Source organism: Onychostruthus taczanowskii, unplaced genomic scaffold, assembly GCF_017590055.1.
Source record: "Onychostruthus taczanowskii isolate IOZ18803 unplaced genomic scaffold, ASM1759005v1 scaffold3, whole genome shotgun sequence".
NCBI classification, from domain to species: domain Eukaryota; kingdom Metazoa; phylum Chordata; class Aves; order Passeriformes; family Passeridae; genus Onychostruthus; species Onychostruthus taczanowskii.
Window position 1 is genome coordinate 5,407,401 of NW_024500349.1, and position 23,313 is coordinate 5,430,713.

Consider the following 23,313-nt stretch of genomic DNA (forward strand, 5'->3'; position numbering starts at 1 on the left):
GTGCTTATTTTAGCTTGTGATGTTACTGACAGTTGTCACTGCTGTTTGTATAGCTGAGAGGCTTTGGGGAGCAAGGGTGGTGGGTTGATTTCCCAATTTCATGAACTATTTAATCTGGCAACCAATTCAATATTTCTAGAAAGACCACAGCCTGATTTTCAGATTTGGAAAAGCGGATACAAACGTCAGATATATTACACATGGTTGTATATCACCTAAATCGTGAACCGAGTGTCTTATGTATGGATTTTGCCAGCTGTTGACTTGTTTTCACTGTTCACTATGCATTTGGTCTGAACAAGACAGTCTCATTACTTTATGTTTACAAGCCTCTGTTTTGTAGCAGGTTGAAGTCAAGGACTTTAAAATTAAAAATATAGTATCTTACTTTGCTTTGGACATAGTGAAGATTGCTTTAAAGAGAAGCTCATTCTGCATGTGCAAAAATGCAGATTGAATATGGTTTTACTTTGTACCTACCAAGTTTTAATACTGCTTGTATATTTTAAAACACAAAAGATGTAGAAGTGCAGCCTTATGTAAAATTCATCACAAATCTTCCAAACAGGTTGGATATGACCAGTGACAAATGATGTTCCATAAAGCATTGCATGACTATTTTTAACATACCTCTCATACATAATTTCTCCTGCACTGACTGCCCAACAATATGAACATGTTGAAATGCCATTATAAATGACAGGACTTCATATCTCCACTTAATCTTTACAGGACCCCTACTCACTTGACTTTAATATGAGAAGCAAATATAAACAAGTGATGTGGACAACTGGAACCATCCCAGCAGCTTAGCTCCAGCATCTATTTGTATTAATCACTACTGCATATTCCTGGTGAGTGGATGCTTATTCAAAAGATCCCAAGCATTTCACTTGTGTCACTGTCTTCATCTTTACATTCCCTTACTGTGCAGTAATTTCCCTTTAGTTGAGATCCTAAAGGTTGTGTCCTCCCCCCACCAGTATCAGCAGTCATGGATTCTAACCCTCAGGTCTAGTATTCTCAAAATGCCTTTTTTTTCTTTTTTTTAAGCCAAAAGTTCATTTCTCCATCACTTTCATAAAAGAACAACTTTCTTTTACCTCCTACCTCTCTAAAATTGTTTACTTCAGCACCCTCCTCATTTTTCATCCACTACTTCCACTTCTGTCCTTCACTGTAAAATAGATGATAAACGGCCCGTGCACCAGCACACAGTGGCTTTCATTCCCAGTTTTGCCCACTCACTTTCTGCATCACAGGATTATCTGGGATCTGAAGAAAAGCTAGGATCCATCTCCCCCAGGCCATATTAAAGGCAGGCACATAAGCATCCATTTGCAGGCATCATGCCGCAGCGCTGGTTGCAGCCTGTTATGAATGGGAACAAGGAAGAATCAAAGTAGAACACATAGCAATGAAAAGATTAAGTACTTTTCTCCCAGAAAAGCTTCCTGACTTCAGGTTACATGTCTCCACAATGCACTGGGTGACTTTGCTGTGGCTTTGGCTATGTGTGAGGGCGAGAGTTCTGCTCCTTGTGCCCTTGCTAGTCATGTTACCAGCATGTTTACCCTCCTATAAAAATGGAATAGTACCACACCGGATGTTGTGAGCCTCAGGTAAATAAGACGCTTTTGAGATCCTCAAGAGGAAAGGTAAAGGATTCTGAAAGTGAATTCTTCATCAGAAAAATTTCTTTACTGAAAGGGTTAAAATCATTGGAATGAACTGTCCGGGGAAGTGGCATAGCACATGGATGACATGGTAGTGTTCAGCCAAAGGTTGGACTTGATGATTTTGGCAGTCTTCTGCAGCCTTAATGGTTCCATTATTCTAACTTGGTGTTTGCTGTGTTTTCATTTCGTACTCTGGACCTGCATTTTCTTCCAGAATCAGTCACTGTCATCCTGCGTGTAGATACTGGAAGTGCCTCTTCACCCATCCTATTTGCATTAAAGGGCAGACTAGAAAATACTGACTCTAGCAAGGCCAAGCACTCAGCGCGAACTCCCACCCCCCACTCCCCCCCAAAATGACTCCGTGGATTCCAGCCTCCTCCCTGTGTAAACAGGGGGTACGCGCAAGGACAGGCAGGAGGCTCAAAGACACCGACTCTCTTCGTACTAGGAGCCAAGGATGACACCAAGCACAGCTGCCCCTCACTCCACGGGGAACTCCTGGGCCCGCGCAGCGGGCAGCGAGCTGGACGGGTCCGGCAGCGGGGCACCGCTCTGCTCCCGGCCGTTTTCCCCCGCTCCCGGCCGCTCCCGGCCGCTCTCCCGCTCTCCCGGCCGGCAGCCCGTTCTCCCCAGGCCCCACCGCCCCCAGCCTGCTCCACCACTCGCTCCCGTCCCCGGGAAGTCCCGCCCCGCTCGGGGCGGTCGTGGCTCTCCGCCTGCCGGGGCCCTGCGGGTTACAGTGCTGCCGGCGGAGGGTCCGGGCCGCGGGGTGAGCCAGCGGGGTGTGGGAGCGCCTGCGGAGCTGCCGCGCCACCTCCCGCGGCCCACAGCAGAGCTGGGCTCGCCCTTGGTGCCCTCGGCCCGACAAGGCGCCCGGGCCGGGAAACTTCCCCGAGTTGTGGAGCGAGAGCCGCTTTCGGTCGCTCCTCTGCCGGCCCGGGAGGGCCCGAGGCGGGAGAGCGGGCGGCGACTGACGGTGCTCGGGGCTGGGGCGGGCGGGGAGCGCGGAGCTGTGCCGGGCTCGGGCCTGCCGGTGCAGCCCCGGCGGAGCGGCGGCTGCGGGGCGAGGAGAGAGGTGGCCGGGACGGCGGCGCTGGGTCAGGCAGGGCTCCTGCGGGGGGCCCCGCGGCACGTGTGGAGTGTGAGGGGACGGGCAGCTCCTCTCCGCAGAAGCGTTTTACAGCACCAGATGATAGTTACCAACAGAGTGAGCCCCGAGCTTAGGCGGCTTCACTGTGTGAGTGCAGCTACGCTGCTATTATTAGTGCTGGTATTTAATATTTGTACAGCCATAACAAGTTAAATATTGGAACTACGTCCTTTCTAGTACTCCTCTCCCGACAGTTCCCGAGGGTGTCTCTGTGAAGGAACAAATGCCTCAATCCAAAACTGGGACCTTCAGAGCCTGCCTTCAGCTGCCTCTCCATCTGGAAGCGCCAGCGGCCCTCTGCAAGATGCTTCCAGAGCTGCTTAAGCTTGTCGAGGCTCAGCAGCAAAGCTCCAGACTTGTCTGTGTGCGCTGTTGGGACACGACACTGCACCGTGCATGTTCTCGGTGGCCCGAGGCTTGCTGCCCGTTCCAAGACACGGTTGCAGCAGGTTCCCTGCTCCCCTGGCAGCGGCTCGGGAGCTGCGGAAGGCAGGCTGAATCTGAGCGAGGGAGATTCAGCTCCCCCCGCCAAGTGTGCTTCAGCACGGTGGCAAAGCCACTGCTGGGCAGTGGCCTTGGGTTTTGGCACCTCCTCTGCATTAGGTCTTGTGTTGTGGTTAGTTTGGTCGTAAGTTGAAGCATACAAGTCCTGTTGGTGAGGAGCTCTGAGGAGCCTAGCAAGTACTTGAATGTATATATGATCTCTAAGATACCTGTAAGCATAATTCTTTTTTTGCAGTGTCTCTTGTAAAGGGTGGTATCTTCTGTGTGCTAGAGGCTTGTGACAGTTCTTGAATGAAACAAATTTTTAGCTGGAGGTCACTTCTGGGAATTTTTGTTTTCCTTGTCTGGAATTCCCTTCTGCTTTACACTGGATAAATTATTCAACATCCTCTGTCATAATACGTTCTGTAATGTTTAAAGGTTGTTGCCTTCTTTCTGCTGGGGGCTGTGTTTCAGTGATGGGTGAAGCAATGCTTCTAATAAGTAGTTTTGTATCATTTTGTCAGGTACTTTGGGATTGTTTTATGAAAGACTACATAAGTGTCATTTATTATTATGAATGCCTCTTATGTTTTGGAATTTAACAGATATAATATTTGCCATCCTGTCACCATCATCACATTCATTTTCATAGTTATAATCGAAGGTGGCAACAATGGCATTCAGATGCGTAATTATATTTTGTGTAGGTGACCAGTGCTAACTTACTGAATTAGTGCATGGTGCAGCAGGAACAAGTGTCACAGCTTCCCTCTGTGATTAGGAGCCATCAGCTTGCTTCTCACACATAAAAATCAGTGTATAGTGAAGCATATGGCACCAGTGAGTTCTGTGTTTATTAAAGGACTATGCCTCTGAACATTCTGTGAATTTTTTCCTTATTTCACTTGATGTAGATCTAAAATGTTTTTCCTGTCTTTCAGGACTTGAAATACTGAAAAAATTCATTTTTTAGTCAGATGAAACCAAGATTTCCTGAGGTTCATGAAAACAGTGAGGCTTCTGCTTGTATCCGGCTGGCCACCTGTCTGGTATGAGGGAATTAGAGATCCATCTAGACTGTGGAAACCTAAGGTACAAGTCTCTGGTTTGATTCAGAAGAGTTTTGAACTCTTTTACATTTTCTGCATTTCTGGAAAATTGAATTGCCAGCTGTATTGAAGGGGAAGGGGAGTATCCCATCCCTCTAGTGCTAAGAAGAAATTACATCCTCTCAAAACTGGAAGGGTAGCTTTTCTGCTTCAGTGCCATTTTTCTGGTCACAAATTAAAAAGCTTCCTCAGAATTTTCTAAGCAGTGGTCATGTCTTTGGTCTGACAGTAATATATGTGTTGGTAATCCAAGAAAAACACTTTTTCCTAACAATAGCTAGGATATGTTTCACAAGTACTTAACTACTCAGATAAAAAGGAAGCAAGAAGAAGGACCACCACCATCATCTCTTAGATAACACCTTTTAGTAAATCACATTTTTTTACTTGGATCTCAGAAATGTAGAATCACTCTTCCCAAAGATACTCTGAAACCTTACTGTTGTGTAGCCAAAGCCACAGGGTTTTTCTTGAAGTAACTTCTGTGGAGGAGGTGGGATCAAAGAACGGTATGCTACCTGCTGAACTACTCCCTTTTTCTGCTCTTTTGGGATCTCATCTCTTTCCTCAAAATGTAAAAGGAGAATTGTTGTATCCCACAGTTGTCGTTACCCTTTCCAGAGTCACTACAGTGAGGGTTAGTGATCAAGTGAAAGGCGTGTACCTCTTTTTTTTGCTGTGATTTGTGTACCTATTGGCGGATGGGTCATTTTCAGATGGGTCTGAAAATCTTCAACTGATTTTAATGCTTGAACTCTGGTGTTCTGTAAGCTTTATTGCAGGACTTTGTTCTTTGTTATTCATTCTAGAATGGGTGGCCAGGATTTTTTTAAAAACAGATAATAGTTTCCAGGACAAAAATTCTGAGTTTGTATCTTCTTTCAGAAATTCTGTGATACAAAAAGGCAAAACAGTGGCAGGGTTCTGTGTCCAGTTCTGGTTAAGACTGAAGATTCAGCAATACTTGCAAAAGAAATAGAACAGTATGTAGGAGACCTTACAATTTTGTCAGCTTCTGTGTGTTGGTTGTTCCTAGCATTCCACTGTTGTACCCAGATGGGGGTAAGAACTTAAAAGCAAGAGGTCATTGACTCTGACCCCTGACAAAGCATGCAGACTGTAAAGGTCCTGAGGTAAAAGGTACTCCTTGAGCTACACCCACCAGCTTTGAGCTTTCCCTTGACTCACATTAACTTTTCTTGTGTGAGCTCATTTCTTTAGAGCAGAAGTGGACATACAGCTTCCTTGAGAAAGACATACAGCTTCCATTGCCTGACGCAGTCACAGAGAACAGTCACAGTCCAAAGGCTTTTCTCAGGGTATTTTTCCCATTAGGTCTTCAGATTGGTTGAAAATTTTGTGATACAGTTGTTTGCAGGAGTGAGACCTTGAATTTAGTTCTGTGCATCTAAGCTCATCACTCCTAGTAAAGAAGGTGGTTTTCTGGAAGCCCCTGCTTTTTTCACTTGCTGCAGTCGGATATTGAATGAGACTACCTGCTCTTTTCCAACATGCATGGCTTTACAGAACTTAGTGGATCAGTGACAGTTGTGTTCTGTGGCAAAGTTGACGTTGGGGTTCATTCATCTGAATTTTTCTAGATAGTAATATTCAAGACGTAGTAATGCATATCACTCATCCATTGCTTAGATTTGTGTGGTACATTTCTACATGTGAAGATCATGGAGTGGTTTGGTGTGGTTCTGTAGGACTGCACAAGTGAGTGATAATGCTCCACCCAGCATGCTTACTAAAATGTTTAAACATGTTTCACATGTTCATGTGAAAATGTGTGTATGTGATCTCAAATAGACAGAAAACCAATGAAAGTCAATGAGAATAACAACAAAGAGTGGAGTTAAGATGTGTGCTTGATTAAGATTTTGCTTGCTTAAGATTTCAGATTTGAAATTTGGAGGGAATGAAGGCTGGATATGCATTCCTGAAAAGGAGACTTTTTTTCCTTACATGTTGTCCTCACAAGAGAGAGAATATGTACTTGTATCCCAGAACCCTTAAGAAGCAAATGTGAGTCTGTTAAGTCTTAAGAATATGAATGTATGTATCAACATGCAGGACTTAGCCCATATTTGCATATAGCATAATGTGACTTCAGTTCTGATTTTTGGCTTAAAAACACTATGTGTGCATGTAAAATATAATTAATGTAATGTTTGACCCTGGAGGAGAATTTTTATCTGACCTTTTATCAGGAGTAATTTTGGAAGCTGCCCAAAATGTAAAATCCCCTGAAGTTCTTCTAAAGAGATGTTAATGAAAAAGCACTTAGGGGTATGCTGGTCTCAGATCTCTCTGAGGAAGAGAAACTTCAATGTGACTTTGCTCAGAGAAGCCTAGATTTTGAGACTGTTATCTGCACAGAATTAAGGTAAAATGGAAGTCTGACTATTCTGGTCACAACAGCTAAACTTAACCAAATTGGAAAAAAATTGTGCAAAGTTCTGTATATGAGGTGACTTGGACTCTGCTTCTTGGAGCAAATCACACGTGCTTGCTTTGATCCCCAAGGTTCGTCCACCCTGCGAGACAGGTACGAGACACTGCCCTTGTCCTGGTGTGGCAGTTCAACTGTAAGGAAGCAATCTGATTTAGGTATGCCTGGCTTAAAGCCTGCCTAGAGCCAGAGCACGACCCTCAAACCATGCAAAGCTGGAAGGTCTCTCTGCCACGAGCTGAGCCACAGAGGGAAGATGCTGTAAGAATTTTCTCTTTCAGGTGAACATTTAAAAGCTTTGCTTCTCACTTACCCAGCTCCTTATCTGAGTGTGCTTTTCGGAGGTTCTGAGGGCAGGGCGTCAATATTGGCCTTTCCCTTATGTGTACTAGTGTTTACATTTCTCTTAAAATTTAAGTGGCTGCTTTTAGATTGTAGAACATTGACAGTGCTGCTCAAGCAATGTAACTGCTGTGGAGTGTGTACCTGCATATTTTGGTGGGACTTCTCTTTATCAAAGTGGGATTATAAAAGGCTTGTCTAAAGATCTCCTGATTCTTTTTCATAGCACATACTGTAACCTTATATAAAGTCTTTTAGTATTCTTTCTCACTTCTGTAGTGTAAAGGTTTTTTGATTGCTCAAACCATATATAGAAAATATAGTGAAAAGCAATATTTAGCATTTCTTTTGGCTTAACTTCTCAAGGAAATATGTTTTTGAATGGTTTGGGGACCAGAGGTAGGCCATTGAAGGCCACAACGTTAACCCACTATTCTGAATACTTCCAGAATAATGTGTTTCATGAAAAAATGTGGCAAGGTGGAGTGGATGATGCTTTTTAAATAATTCCCCCAAAAATTCTCTAGGCTTTGAATCTGCTGGCCAATTTCTACCCAGTCAAGAGCTTACACATCCAAAATGGTGAGGTTTGTGTGCATGCTGTGGGAAGATACAGCCACCCGAAGGTGGGAAATGAAGGGTGGCCCACAAAGGGAAGAGCTGCAGCATGCACTGCTGTGGGGTTAGGCAGGAGTTTGTGTGGGAGAGGCACCATAAGTGTTCCCTTCCTCTCTCTTAAGAGCTTTATTCAAGGCATGAAAAGTCTCTAGTGTGACATCATTCCTTAGGACACAAAGCCTTGAGCTAGCTTGAAGTTCAGCAAACCATGGTACTCTCATAGCTCCATTTTGGGAGAGGAAAAAGGCCAATGCCATTCTGACCAATGTCAATTCTGAAAATACGGAAAAATATTCATGACGCTTAATAAAAATAATCTGTCACTTTCTGAGCAGCATACCTGCCATTTCTACAGGAGAGGCCCAAGTTTGCCCAGAAACCTCAAATTTTTTAGTAATTCCACTCTTCCATTCTTTCAGTAATTCCAGAATTTCAAGTTCTTTTTCTTGGACAGAATAACCCAAAAGCAATATAACACATGTTGTTTTCTCATGTAACACAAAGTAGTGATGGTGTGAGAGTGCCTGTGTCGAACTACAGCGTTACAGGTCTTGGACTCCTTTGTAGTGAGTGGTGCAGTTGGAATTGCTGGACTAAATGACAGGTGAGTCTGCATCTGTCCTGGAGCAAATGCAAGTTCTGTCCTCCTGCTGCACTCAGCCACCCAGCTGTGGCAGGCTCAGCTCCACAGCCCCTGTAGCTGTGCTTTCCTGCCAACATGCATGAGCAAAAAAGCTGTGCTTCCTGAAATCCGTGTCTGAGGGAGTGCTGGGTTTCAGGTGTGTTTGCACTGTAATTAGCACTCATGAATATGTTTTTGAAGAAGGTGGAATAGATCTGGAGAGGTTAGAAATCTTGCTTATCTGGTGGGAAAGAGGAAGAACTGTGCAGGCAGTATTGAGTTCCTTCCTTTCTGTAAACCTCTGTAGGGTTGGCAGAAACATGAGGGAAGAGAAAAATAAGAGGATTTTTTAATTCTTCTTGACATAGTCTACATGTGTTCTCTTTTTCTCGTACCCTATGCCTCTCCTCTTCCTTTGTCTTGCTAACTTTTTCCCTTGTCACAAAACCTTTACATGTGGGGAACGGTGAGATAACACAGCATAAACTAACTAATAGTAATTTCCTACAGATGTGTCACATATTTCTAATAAGTGGCTTTTCCATGTTCTGTAGGGGTTGCTCAAACTAGAATTGAATGCTCAAAACATTTCCTGCATCTGTAAATATATAGTGAGCCTGTGCTACGTCACATTTCCCCTTGTTTCTAAATGGCAGCTGTGTTTAACTTTTTCTGGGTACAGTAAATACCCATTGAGCCATTCTTTGTGCTTTTTTTTTTTTTTTTTTTTTTTAAATTTTTTTTCCAGTAAATTTTATGTCACAGCAATCTGGATTTAATGTTGCTCTAATCTCACATTGTGATGTAACGACAATGAAATGATTCTCACACTGGTCTACAGAGAATCTGTGCTAATGCCATTAAAATGTGCTTACCGAATCAAAACAAATGCAGAATTAGCATATGGAAACTGTGTTTATGTGATTATAATGTTTCAGCAATATGAGATTACTGTAGGAAGCAACTAATCCAAACCTAGGGGGACTTCCCATTACAGGGCCATTAAAATGACACAGTGACTGAAGCACACGTTTCAGATGGGAAAAGCAGAAACATAAATCTTGTCATCAGTATTCAGGCAAAACATCTATTGAATTCAGTGGAGTTTTTACCAGAGTCAGGAATGCACCACCATGACCTTTTTAATAGCAAGTCTCTTTTCTCTTAACAATACCTCTAGGAAAAATATTTACTTCACCAGAATTTGATAGTTGGCTAATGGTGAGAGTTGTATTTTATGCACCATACAGTTGGTGGTTATAAAGATTTGTCCAGAGTTTATTACAGAAATGATAAAGTAGTGTTTCATGGTTTTTGTGAAATAGTAAAAGTTTTGGTTACATCTTAAAGCAATTTTCTCATTTTTTAGTCTGAATTTGTAATTTTCAGGAAATATAATTTATCTCTCTCTTTGTACAGCACCTAGAGCTGAGAAGTCTTGGTCTGTGCAGGAGCTCCTTGGCAATACCAGCACATAAATTAGCAATTTTCAAAACCAAAATAGCTTTTATTGCCAGATACGAACCTACCTATTTATCTTCTGTGATAGGAATCAGCACATTTTCCCATCCCCTCAGGCTGGATTAAGATTAAGGAAATATAATTCACATATCCTATGTAGAGCCATCTGAAATATATTTGTCTTGTCCTGGATTGTTTCTTGGCTCACTCCTTAGTCCATGGAAAGAGGATAACATTACAGAAAGTGACTTGTCCTGTCCTATTACAGGCATTTAAAATAAGCTGGATGAGCTGCCTATAGATATGTCTTTCCATCTCCAGATGATTGTTCTGTTGTAGACATACATCATTTAAATGGCTAAATGAGGTGGTATGAATGCAGTCCTTGGTATATGAAAGAAGAAACTTTTTCAAAAGAAAGTTCTGTGTAAAACATGGCATGCAAGTAATAAGTAATCCACACAAACAGTGATTCCTGTAGTAACATATACATGCTTAAATTAAGTAGGAATCCTGATTCCATTTAAAAGCTATTTGCACCTAAAATCTGTTTTAAAAATGCATAATTCTGATTCCATCAAGTGAATCTGACTAGGAATAATGTATCATAGCATAACGAGGGCAGGCTCTTTATGTGAATGACAGCAGGGAAGATACCAGCACAGTAGTTTGAAAAATAATTCCAGTCACAGGTTGTTGACTGTCTTTATTTTTTATTGTTCTTTTATTAAGAGTGGTGGGTTTCTAAAACTGTGTCCGTTAATAGGAACAGGCAGTAATATTAATACATTTTTCATGAAGATAAAATTAGGCCTACTTTAAATGCTGTTTGTGTCAGTTTCCATTTCTTGTGATGCTTCTTATATTTATAAAAATCCTTGGCCTCAGTCAAAAGGTTCTGTAAATTCTGTATGTGAGCTGTAATCTGAATTCTAGAATTCAAAATCAACAGGTTGGTGTCTGTTACAAGAGAAACCTGGCGTGGGAACTGGTAATTGATTTGTGTCAAGCTTTATCAAAAGAAATTAAATACTTGCATATTTAATTATATATAGTTTTGGTTTGCTAACTTAATAAATGGATTGGAAAATTGTCAGTGGACATGGGGAAAGAGAAGTATGAATCTATTGCAGAGGGTAGTTATCACTCTGCTGTCAGGGTTTTACTGAATGCCAGAGTGTAGATTAAAACATCTAAAGAAAGCGGGGAGGGGGGGAAATTAAAGCAAAGGTAATGCTTAGAATTGTGTCAGTTGCTTTGCTGTGCATATAAGAAAGTTCAATGATCTGAGTCATTCTCCAAAATAGTGGGTTGCTCTGTATAGAGCACCAGCCTTCTTCAAGGATGGAATTAATGACTGTTTAATTGAATTGCAGCTAGGAGCAGTTTCTGACTAAGACAGGTATTTTGCTTTTAATTATTTGCTCAAGAATAATATTTTCTGAAATCATGCACTTCTTTATCTGTTTGGAAGAAAAGTAAATCATCCTATTAATCAGCCAGCAGTCTGTTCTATGAGAGTAATTTATTCTTCTACCTTCTCAAACAAGTTAACATGCTAGTTCAGGAACAAAATTCCTAAAAGAACAGTTCTTCCTAATCTGCTTTTACAGAAGGCAAATAAACATAGTCATTCAGTCATTTCTCCTTTTTTTATGGAGGCTAACTCTTCATATTGCAATGAGCACCAGCAGTATAGATTTCACTGGGCAGGGAATAGCTGCCTTTTCCAGGGGCTGGGTCACTTTTGTGCATTGGTGCTCTGGCAGTGACTGCTTCTCATGAGATCAAAGAATCCCCAAAGAGATCTTGATGTTCCTGTGCCCTTTGATATGTAGAGTTCAGTGCCCTTCAGATTTCAGTTTTTCTGTCATCCTGGTAGATTAACTTTAGCAGTTAAAAGGAAAATGTCCTCTGAGGGCTTTACCAGTAACAAACCCATGTTTATGACATTATTCACTAAAAGGGAGGCAGAAATGGGAAAGACCTCTCTCTTTAATCAATAATGCATGCTCTAGTTAGTCCTTTCCTCTGGACATGATTAAACATGTATTTTGTTTCATAACTCATGATTTTGGTTGACTAGGGATTTTAACTATATATCCTCAAGCCTTTGTGACTAGCATCTGGAAGATCTAACATGAACTGGTTAGTCAGGACTACCCCCCCTCCTAAAGGGAAAATACCCAAAATCCCAATAGGGAGAGCTGCAGTTAATTCTAACCTGCAGTGAGTTAGGCCAAATTGGCATGGGGCCTTTGACATGAACCAACTGCAGACTGTAGCCTCAGTGTTTGTATTTGTCACGGCTCGGTTGAAGTTTTGAGAAGTAACATTTTTTCATTGATGTTAAAGATGAATTAAAAAGTGTCTGAGATGCTGAGCCACATACAAATTGTTAGATTAAAGTCTTCTTAACTGGCAAAATATTTGCCCGCTGAAGCATTTTGGCTTCCTCACTGCTGTTTGTGGGCCATGCTGTATCTTTGGTGGCTGTTATCAGCCTTAGAGGAGTGGTCCTGGGCTGTTCCAGACCTCCAGAACACAGCAGGTAGGAGAACCTGAGCCCTGCTGAAGCCAGACGAGCAGATTATCACCCCCACCCCTGCATTCCACAAAGGGAGGGGGAGACAACGTGTCCAAACACAGACTGCTTCCTCAACATGTGAGCGGGATGCTGAGTCTTGGAGGCCAGAGATAAATATACTGAACATATCAGTAAGGAATATTCAGCCTTGGTGCCAAGTGTGTTCATCTGGTGGCTGAAGCTGACAAAATTTGACAGCTGCTGAAGAGCAAAGAATCCTAAACGAACATACAGTGGTTTTATTAAATAGGAAACATTTATCTTAATGTGATACTGACGACAGCACAATAAATGATGACAATTTCCATGTACTGGAATGTGGTGTGTTTATATTGCTGGAGTACTAATACAAGTGCAGTTGGGTAAAATAAATGCCTTGTTTTTCATATTGACCACCCTGCTACAAACAGCTTTTGGAAACATCCCAGTGAACACACACAGAGTGTAGGTATATGTGCACGAGGGAGTAGGGATTTCAAAAATTGCCTGAGAAAATGCTGCTCTTTCTGAAATGTTTTTGTTTTTCCTTTCTTCTTTCCCAGACTCCTTTAGGATCTGATTTTTTTCCCCTTTGTTAAAGAAAGATGCCTTCTTTGAGTGGAAAAGTGCAGACTGTCTTGGGTCCTGTGGAGCCTGACTGTCTTGGCAAAACCTTGACTCATGAACACTTGACTATGAACTACAGCAGCTGCTTTTGTCCACCTTCTCCAGGCCAAGAGGCTTTGTCTAATGGGCCCATTGAGATGAAGAACTTGTTTTGGATTAAGCAAAATCCCTACAGCCATAAAGAAAACCTTCTTTTGTATCAGGAGACAGATGCTGTGAGGGAGGAGCTGCTGCATTTTAAAGCAGCAGGTGGTGGGACGATTGTGGAAAACACAACTACAGGAATTGGCCGGGATATGAATACTTTGAAGAAACTTGCTGAAGAAACTGGAGTTCATATTGTTGCTGGTGCTGGGTTTTATGTGGATTCCACTCATTCTCCTCAAACACAGGCCATGACAGTGGAGCAGGTAAGTCTTAACCATTGCTTCAGTGCTTCTGTCCTGTGAATTATCCCAGGGTAAGCCAAAGCTGGAAAGAAGTTCCAGTAAAATAGATGGAATACAGGGGTGCTCAGCATAGAAAACAGGAACAGCATTACTGCTCGTGTGTAATATCTGGAGCAACACTACTTTCATGTGCTTGGTTTATGTGTCAGAATTTTCAGTTCTTAAGCTCCATTTTCTTTGAGGGATTGTCATAATGCAACAGGAAAAGGAAAACACAGTATTTCATGTGTGGACATTTGGTACACCACGTACTATCTTGAGGTTTTTACTAATTTTTTAAGGAATGAGTTTATTCTTGCTACCTCTTCTGTCACTTTTTCTGGCTAATTACTTCCCAATGAATTTACCCAACATTCTTGTAAAAAGCATGAATAATTGCAGTGTTTATAGGACAATTGTAAATCACTGCTCTGCTCAGGCTGTGTGTTATAGCTCTCTTCTCTATCATTTGTGCAGGCTTTTCAGGGCATAGTCTACATCAGCTTTTTGTACAGTGACTAAGACAATGTGTTAACAATAGCTGAGGTCCCCAGATGTTCCTGTAATAATAAATATTCATCTTTTATTAAGAAAATGTAGTGATGAGGAGAAGAGGGAATGGAACTCTCCAAGGTAGGAGGCTGTGAATGTGTATAAATAGAGCTGACAATTTTTTTTTAAATCTGTCACAGTTTACAAATGAGTCAAATTAATTTTAAAAATCAATGGTCAAAACCTAAGCAGTGCTGCCAGCAAAACTGGACCAAAATGTACACTAGAGTACTGCTTTTCATAAATGTTCATCCATTGCTTGAAATACAAATAGCATGGACACAAATAGATTTCTCAAGGCAAAGGTTTCCCTTCTGTGTTTGATGGACTGATGGAGACCCACAGATTTCCTGTACTCAGTGCTTGGAAGGTAGGTCATCATCAGTACCATTTTGTGCTCTCAGTTCTGAATGTATGCTTAAGATACATGGCCTATCTGGGAAAGAAAAATTAAAGTTTTTATAGCAAAGTAGTTTTATTAAGAGATTCTGATGGGTTTTGTCTATGCATGCTCTAAAGTAGACTAATTTTGATCCTGTAAATTTGTCAAAAGAGCTTTATTTTTGTAGTTCTGAAGTCAGCAGATCTGTTGTTTTACCTTGGCATTCCCATAAGCAGGTTTTGCCTTAAAATTGTCTCTTGAGAATGCTTGCCAGTTTCTCTCTTCCTTTTATGTATGACAAGGTTTCCATATTCTCTGATCTCTTGTTTTGCAAAAATTACATTAGATTATGTCTGGAGCCAATTCAGGAGTGCAAGGCAAAGGTTTTGGAATAAACTAACTTTTTTAAAAAAAAAAAAAAAGAAAACTTAATGTCTGCCTAAATCAGAGTTCAAATTACATGTAGACCAGCTTTCTTGGCAAACCTGGACAAATGTGTGACTGGATACTGTTAAATTCATTTGCTTCTGTGTTTATTTTGGTCTTAGTGAATGGCTAGCATAACATTAGTTGACAGAAACCAGATTTTAACTGCAGTGCTTTCATGCACCCAGCTGTTAATTAGATAAGTTCAGAAAGACCTTGGGAGCATAACTAACCCAGTGTCCAAACTAGGCCAAATTTGATGCTATTTAACACAAACAGTAATAATAACCAAAAATCTCATTTTCCTGTTCTCTAGCTGACAGAGATTATTGTTGATGAGGTACTCAAAGGAGCAGATGGGACTAATATCAAGTGTGGTGTGGTGGGAGAAATAGGTTGCTCCTGGCCTTTGACACCCAGTGAACACAGAGTGCTTCAGGCAACAGCACAGGCTCAGTCACAGCTTGGGTGCCCGGTTATCATCCATCCTGGCAGGAACAGCGACTCCCCTTTCCAGATCCTCCGCATTCTGCAGGAAGCTGGGGCTGATGCTTCCAAGACAGTCATGTCTCACCTCGACAGGTAAGCCGACTACTCTGCTGTGCTTCCTGCAGTGTTGCCACGGCTCACTGGGGCTTTGCAGAACTACACTGGGAAAAGGTGACATAAGGTGTTACCCTCAAGTTAACTGACTCAAAAATAAGTGCTTATATAGAGCTTGATCTGCCTCCAGCACTACAGTCAGGATCAGGTTTTAGATTCACATTGATAAGAGATTTTGGTATTTTAAATGCTGTCTTTGAAAGCCTGGCAGAGGGATTAGGGATAACCCTAACCACATTTTAAAAATGGGAATGTCATCAATTTGTATCCCTGCAAAAATCCCTGTATTTACAAAGCATTGGACGCTGAGCAGCTCTCACTAAATCGGGTTGGAAGTTGCTGGACTTCCAGTGTTTTTGAAAACTGGGTCACTCTTAATGGCCTTGCCAAAATCTCACGGAAGCTAATGGAGATTTCCTTAATTTGGCTGGAGTCTAGATCAAAGCAAAAGGCAGATTTTTAATGTTCTGCTACCAGATAGAGGATATACTGCGTAAAAAGAAAATAGTTGGGTTTTGGATAGTCCATAGCATAGAGCAGATAGTTAACTTGTAGTTTCCTCGAGAACAAAAACCAGGAGCTCCACATGAGGCACGGAGAGAAATTGGGATGCTTTTCTGTTTCCAGTTTAGAAATATAGCCTCTATTACCAAATCAGTTTTGTATGACCTTGTATTGCTCATGGTGAGCTGGAGTATGTCCAAGCATTGATTAGTTTGGCCAGTTGCTGAATAATGGAGACTATTTGTGGTCATATGATTCTCAGCAATTGGATTGTTTGCCCTCAGTGTGAATGCAATACAGGCAACAGCACTGTGCTCCAAATTTCTCATGGTTACAGGCTCTAAGAGCTTGCAAATAGAGCTCCAGGTGTTTGTTATTCACTGAGGTCCTTGTTTTACTTGACGATTTTAGGAACATAAAATTCATGCCATGAAATTATATTTGAATATTTATAAATTTTTGTATTTACCTGTGTTCCTCTGTATCTATGGCTGTATTTTTCACCCCTTTTTGAGAAAAAAACTGATTACTTAAATCTTTTTATGAAAGAGGACTGAGCAAGCTGCAGGTATCAGTACTTATGTAGCCATTTTGATACAACATAAACATACAATTATGGCTTTTTACTTCTGTAAAAAGCTTCTGCACTGTTGTAAATTGTTGAATTAAATAATTAATGGATAGAAATTAAGCAATATAAGTAGGAAGACAGAGGTGCAGTTTCAATAACAGACGCTGATGCAGAATATGACATTTCCTTTTATCTCTTTCTATCATTACTTTCACACATTCAGGTTGGCACTTGCTATAACATAAACTACTGTGAAGTTTGGCTTTGCAATGTGCATTTAACATTTTAAATCTCCTCCAGTAAGAAAAATTCATGTGGGAGCATCCCAGTCCCTTAAATGTGAGATAAATTTGTACATAGCTCCATGTTTCATATCTGCATTTCACATAGACAGAATGGTAGTTTTCCAGTGGATTTACAATTAAATGATAAAACTAAAATGCTACCATGTCTTGCAATTTAGCACCTTAAAAAAAAGGTATCCATAGTGGAACTACAGTGTACTAAAAGGCTGGAAGCAAAAGCTATTGAGCCTCTGCTTTATCCATTTGTTAGAGGTTAAGGTTAGAAAGGAGATCAACATCTTGACTCAACTCACTTGAGTAACTTCTGTTAGAAGTCTCGCAGCAACTGTTATGAATTTGGGGAAACACCAACAGTTTGGTGTCTGTCCCCGTGGTATTTATGGCTGAGGTCCAAATTATGGGGTGCTTCACCATGTCCCACCTCCTTTTCCATGAGCTCGGGGCTGTTCAGGGACAGTGTTGCCTAAACACCCAATTCCAGCTCAGAGACCAGAAATTTGAGCTGGGAACTGCTGCTGTTGCTACATCCTTGTGGCTCACAGTGGGACCCAGTGGCTGGGGAAGGAAGGTTCTCTGGCTCTTTGTTGGGACAGATCACCCAAAAGCATGACACTAACAATAGTTTTCAAAAGAAACTGTTCTGGCTGTGATTTTGAAATAGATTGTTAGGTATTTTTTGCTACCTGCACAGGATTGAATAGTCTTGGCAATTGTCTCCCTGTGAACTGGGCTGGGCTGGATCTAAAATAATCTGTTCTTTTGCTCTGCACTTTGAAAACTCTTTTGGTGATAAATGTTCAGTCTCTGTAAACTGTAACATTTATTTTAAAATAACATTTTTTATTAATTACAGTTGGCAAGTCTTACACTCCTGCTGATGGCAGGCTTGTTTGAACATGGATTTTCTCTCTCTCAACCCATCTGTTCCTCCTACTTGATCTGTTGTTAAGTCATAATATTGAAATTATGACATCAGTAATTTCCATAGCAACAGACTGTGATGTAATTTTATAAGGTAAAACTGCTTTGTGACATTAATATCTGCAATAATAAAAAAATTCCCCAACAAATTACTGCCCTTTTGGTTAACTGTACTACTCTTGTGGAAATGTGGTTTCTTCTTAAAAAAAATTGTTTAGCAGCTATAAAGATAAAATTGTATCACTTGAGTGTTTTTGTTTTTCTTTGAACAGTTTATACACGTGGTAAAAATGGTTCAAAGAAAACCCAAAATATTCCAGAGAACTCTTATTTCTGTTGCTGTTCTTTTCCAAATGAGTGAGAGGTGCTAGAAGCTTTGTTCCTTCACTTTTCAAATCTGTTGCAAAGCCCATGTCCCAGATATTCACAGTACCATTATGTATTTTGGTGAGAGCGTTTCCTTAAGGCGTTCTGGCCAGATCCCAGTGCAAACAATGATATATTGCTGCTCTAATGGCAATCTAGAAACATCGCTGTACAGAATAGAAACTAAAGACAAAGTTGTATATTACTGGTGTGTGATGGATGAAACAAGCCCTGGGTGAAGCTGTCTCCTGTAACTCTTTTGGGAGAGTAAATCTGTCTTGTGTGAGCAATCCATTGTCTTTTTTTTTTTTTTTAATATCACTATGAATTAACCTGCTCCTTAAATGTCCTTCCTTGTTAGGTTGTCTGTTGAGAGGGTTAATGATATCAAAAGTAAGTAACTTTCCTGTTTCTGTTTAAAGATTATTGTAGAGGCTTTCATTATTTCATGGGGAAAGAGTTGGTTTTGTTTTGGTTTTTTAATGCATGAAATCCCAAATGAATGTAGGAAGGACAATGCTGTGTATAGTCTTAAGTTGCATGTGTCAGACAGGAGTCCTGTTTTTCTAATGGGTGAATTATATCGTAGATTATTTGGTTTTTTCCTTGCAAGTAGGAGATCACAAAGTACCTGTCCTCATACCATAAGATGTTTTATTCCTGTTACAATGCTGACTCTGTGTTACATATGTTCTGCAGGACCATCTTTGATAAAAAGAAACTTCTTGAATTTGCTAAGCTCGGATGTTACTTAGAGTATGACCTGTTTGGTACAGAGTTCCTTCATTACCAGTTCCATCCGGATATCGACATGCCGAACGACAATGAAAGAATTGCAAGGTATCTTCTCCCATGCTGTTTAGCTATAGCATGGCCATTGGTAAAAAATATTATTGATAAAAAATACTTGTTTTAAGACCATCACAGAGTGACTCTGCTCGTTGTTCAAAACCGTCTTCTATCATACTGAAATAATGCCATTTCCCCTGCTGCTGTCACACTGTTAGAGCAGCATGTGTCATTTCTTCTGTCTGAGAGGAAGATGCAGAATCACAGTGTTGTAGGAAGTTACTTGAGAAGAAGATCAAGAGTTTTTTTAGCTTCATTCTCTGTCCTAATTCGATGCTGATCTTGTCAAATTTATGCAGTCTGTAAAAAGGAAAAGGATGACAATACTGCATTTATGTTAAGATTAAGTACTTCTGTTTGAAACATGGTATTGGAAACCTAGTGCTGCTACTAAACATCATCTAAGCCTGTTTTATCTCCTCGCTGGTTTGCTAACCCAGCAAAACTCATTGGTTGTTTTGGATGGATTTGTGCTTCCATCCTGGAAAACTGCCTTTTTTCTTCCAAGCACTTTATCGCCTTTCCTCCCACTGTCCTTTTGCCCTTTCTCTGTTTTGAAGAATGTGATTCCTGTCTCTTCAGGGCTCCCATTCTCCTCACACTCACTCACAATGTGAAAATATTGGTCCCACTGGCAGGATACCTCTTCCCTGCTTCTCATCAGCACCTGCAGTCGCAGCTCAGCTGCATGGCCAATCTGTTGTGCTGTGCTAACACAAAGTTTTGCCAAGGAGATACATTCTGTACAAAAACTGTCTGAGAGAAGGTAGGATCAGCTGGGAATGGACACCTCACTCCTTCCACTCCATCTGGAGGTGTGATGCTGCCATGCTGTTTGTCCACAGCATTTGTGAGCAGTGAAGTGGCAGGTGTCTGAGGGTGGGTTGCCATCCTGCCTGTGTCTTTTTACCTTTCAGAGTCACAAATAGTTCTTTCACTCTCCTTGATGAGAAAGATGTTATGATTGCTGATTACTAATGAAGTAACTTCTAGCTTTCCCTTACATCTCAGACAGTTTCCCTCCCCCTCATTGTCAGATTAATCTTGAAACTAATCTGTTTTCAAACTGTTCTCTCCTAAGAAGGTGCTGTGGCTATTCTTCCAGCCTCCCAAGCATTTGCTGCTCCTTTTCACACTTGAAATTGTTTCTCTCTTCACAGTGCTGCTCTCAGTCTTGCTACTCAGTATTTTAAACTGTTGCAAGGAATCCACAGTTTTCACTTTTAGAATGAGTAAAGTTGCTTCCTCTGCTGTGCCTCCTGCCCTCTCCTGTGCCGTGGAAAGTCAGCATCTATGGAAGCACTGGGGAATATTTAGAGAGGACTGGCCTTGGTTAACAAGTGCATGTTCAATTGTGGCAGTTTTCATTCCATCCATGATACTTGCTCAGCCACCATTATGTCTCCTGAAACTCTCTAGTGTCTGAGTATTTCTTGCAACAGGCTGTTCAAAGGAAGAAAATATGAAAGGTTTGTCTTCTTGCACAGTGTGAGAATGTGTATTTGAGTTATATCGATGTACCCACCGTGGACTAAGGGTAGCTGGGGCAATCTCCTTAGGCTTTTGTTTTGTGAAACAGCACCACAGAGGTAGAAGTCAAATTGACCTCTGAATGAAAATACTGAATTGAAAATACTTGTTCACATCTTTTTTGTTTAAAACACAAACTTCTGTTGTCGTAACATGCGTACTTAACACAGTTTAGCTGTCTGTGTCTACTGCCAATGCAAGCAAAACACTGACTTCTGTTCTTGGGCAGGTTGGAGTCAGAAGCATGTACTAACTAAATATAGAGGAATGAGCAAAAAGGAGCAATAGATACAAAATGGAAAGGATCATATGCCTCCCCAGCCCATTAAATGAGTCTAATATTAGAGCAGGTGGTTCTAATAATTTGTTTGGTCAGGAAAAATTTAGTCCTTCCAGTGCCATTAGTCTTACTTTCTGGTTGGCTTGTGGTCTCTCTGTATTTCAGGCTGGAGGAGGTTCTTGTGATGTAAGACTATGGTTTACATAGTGTTGTGCACTGTATGGCACAATGTATGGTGGGTTTTTGAAAAACAATAATATTTTACCAAATTCTATCCTATTTGCCTTCTTTCTGCTGCCCATGCTGATTTGATCCTGCTACCTTTATCTGCTTGTAATTACCTGTAATAAAAACTGTCAGTAAGGGCTTTCAGATACAGTGTGGGTACTTGTGAGGCTAGTTTTTTTTTTTCTTTTCTTGCTGGTAAAAGCATTGTCATGAAGGTAAGAACGAAAACTTCACAAAGCTGGCAAGTGATGGAATTGGAGGCCTTCATGAGGAATGAGCACTTTCCAGGGCTGGTCTGTCAGTCCCTGACACTTCAGTGCTGCAAACCTCTGCCAAACTAAATGGAAGCTTGACAGTCATGCAGTACAGGAGTGTAGACATCCACATAACATAAATGCTAAAAAAAATTAGTTGATCAATGGAGTAAGGCTAGCTGAATGAAACATGAAGCAGAAGGACTTGTAGCAGTCCTGCTACAAGAGTGTGATCAGAAGGATTACTTCTTTTTCCAAGCTGACTTGTCATTTTGCCAAGGCTCTTTAGCTGCACTGCCATATTAATTAATGCCCCTTATTTCCTGGCATGTGCTGTGCCATGCCAGTCTTCTTTGTCTTCTTTAATGAACATCTTTGCAGTGTGTTTTGATGATAACTGTCTATATGGAGTATGATACTGGCAACTTCAGCTTTTTATTAACCTGCTTTGCTAAATGGGATTCAACTGAATATATGAAAGTATTTAGGTAATTGAGCCAAGCTCCTTTAAAGAGCTGTCACACACAGAGTCTGGTCATTAGCAAATGTAATGGGACCAGCTTTGTGACAGCAGCAAAAAGTAACCTGCTGAGAAGGAATTTATGTAGGAAATTATTATTTACTCACTTATATAAAACCTGTGTCCTGTGTGTGGTGATGCTGAAGTTCTTGAATTCCTCTGTGGAATGTATGGGTCTGGAAATGCAAAGTCATGTGCCAAAAGCAAAGTTTTACTTCGCCATTTTGAAGTGGTGTTTTCAGAGATGGGATATTTTTTGTGCAATAAAAAATGTATTTTATTTTCAGGTAAAGGGTACAATCCTCTGAGCACCTAAGTATTTCTGTTATAATACAGTCCAGCAGTACAGTAATGTAAGAAGTGTAAATGCTGTTGCAGTGAGAACTTTCACTGACAGGGATGCTTCCAACTTTTGCAGGATTCGTATGCTGATTGATGAAGGCTATGAAGACAGAATTCTGATGGCTCATGATGTGCACACCAAGAACAGGTTGATGAAATATGGAGGTCATGGATATTCACATATTCTTAAAAATATAGTTCCTAAAATGCTAATTAGAGGCATATCCCAAGATAAAATTGATAAAATACTCCTAGCAAACCCAAAGCGGTGGTTGACTTTTAAGTAGGAGCAATGAATAAATATGCCTGATTTATAAGGAAGCTTGATAAAATTCAGATTTCAGTAGAGCAGTAATTTAAAAAAAATTCTGAAAAGCTAAAAATTAAGTAGATGCAAACAAACTAATTGTAATATTTCTTTTTAATTAGAACATCAAAATTATATACTGTCTCTACATTTTCTCCCTTCTGAAAGTTTGCTCATTAATGATTTACTGAATATGAGCCTACCTACAGAATCTTTTCTTTTTCTTTCTGAAATTTTGAAATGACTGTTTCAAAAACATAATCTGTTACTGAATGTTACCTCAAAACTACTTCTGAAGATGTGTCACGTGGAAGGAAATTTCCTTGAAAGAAAATTAATGGTTTTCAGTTAAATTTCCTGTCTTCAGGGCTGATTTTAATCCTTGTAATACTGTCAATCTTCTCATTATCCTCATGTTCTTTGAGTAATACTTGATTGAAAGGTCTGAAAGTTTTAGTTAGCTTCCATTGACAAGCGAAGGCAAGAGGAATCTCAAATCAAAAAAGATAAGGTTTCTTTCTAGTTTAACAATTTACTTAATTGTAACTGAAAATGTAAAAAAATACATGGAAAAATATATTTTTGAATAAAGCATTTTGATCACCTCTTAAAGTATGTGCAGTATTATTACAATTGTCTTTTTCTAATTGCATTAATTTTTTATCATGAACTTGGAGTCTCACAGCAATCATGTAAAACTTGACACATACCAGCTTCTTTTTGTAAGGATGCAACACCAGCACTCAAAATATATTACATAATACAGTTTTAATGAGTTGTATTAGTTATAACAAAGGTTGTGATATAAGTCTTTACAAATCAGTATA

At 40.5% G+C, this 23,313-nt stretch overlaps 1 protein-coding gene across 5 annotated transcripts; it reads left to right on the forward strand.

Moving 5' to 3' along the window:
* The first annotated feature begins 2,396 nt into the window (after positions 1-2,396).
* PTER (phosphotriesterase related) lies at positions 2,397-23,098 on the forward strand. 5 transcript variants are annotated; one of them, XM_041408534.1, is made up of 6 exons: positions 2,401-2,451; positions 4,260-4,410; positions 13,055-13,528; positions 15,223-15,488; positions 18,876-19,016; positions 22,256-23,098. In XM_041408534.1, exons 3-6 carry the CDS (start codon positions 13,097-13,099, stop codon positions 22,464-22,466), a joined length of 1,050 nt encoding a protein of 349 aa, XP_041264468.1. In that variant the 5' UTR covers positions 2,401-2,451; positions 4,260-4,410; positions 13,055-13,096; the 3' UTR covers positions 22,467-23,098. The 5 variants fall into 5 exon arrangements, with proteins under 5 accessions (XP_041264469.1, XP_041264468.1, XP_041264470.1 ...); XM_041408536.1 differs by lacking the exon at positions 2,401-2,451 and adding an exon at positions 2,469-2,919; XM_041408535.1 differs by lacking the exon at positions 4,260-4,410 and having other exon boundaries at positions 2,397-2,451.
* Positions 23,099-23,313: the final 215 nt, after the last annotated feature.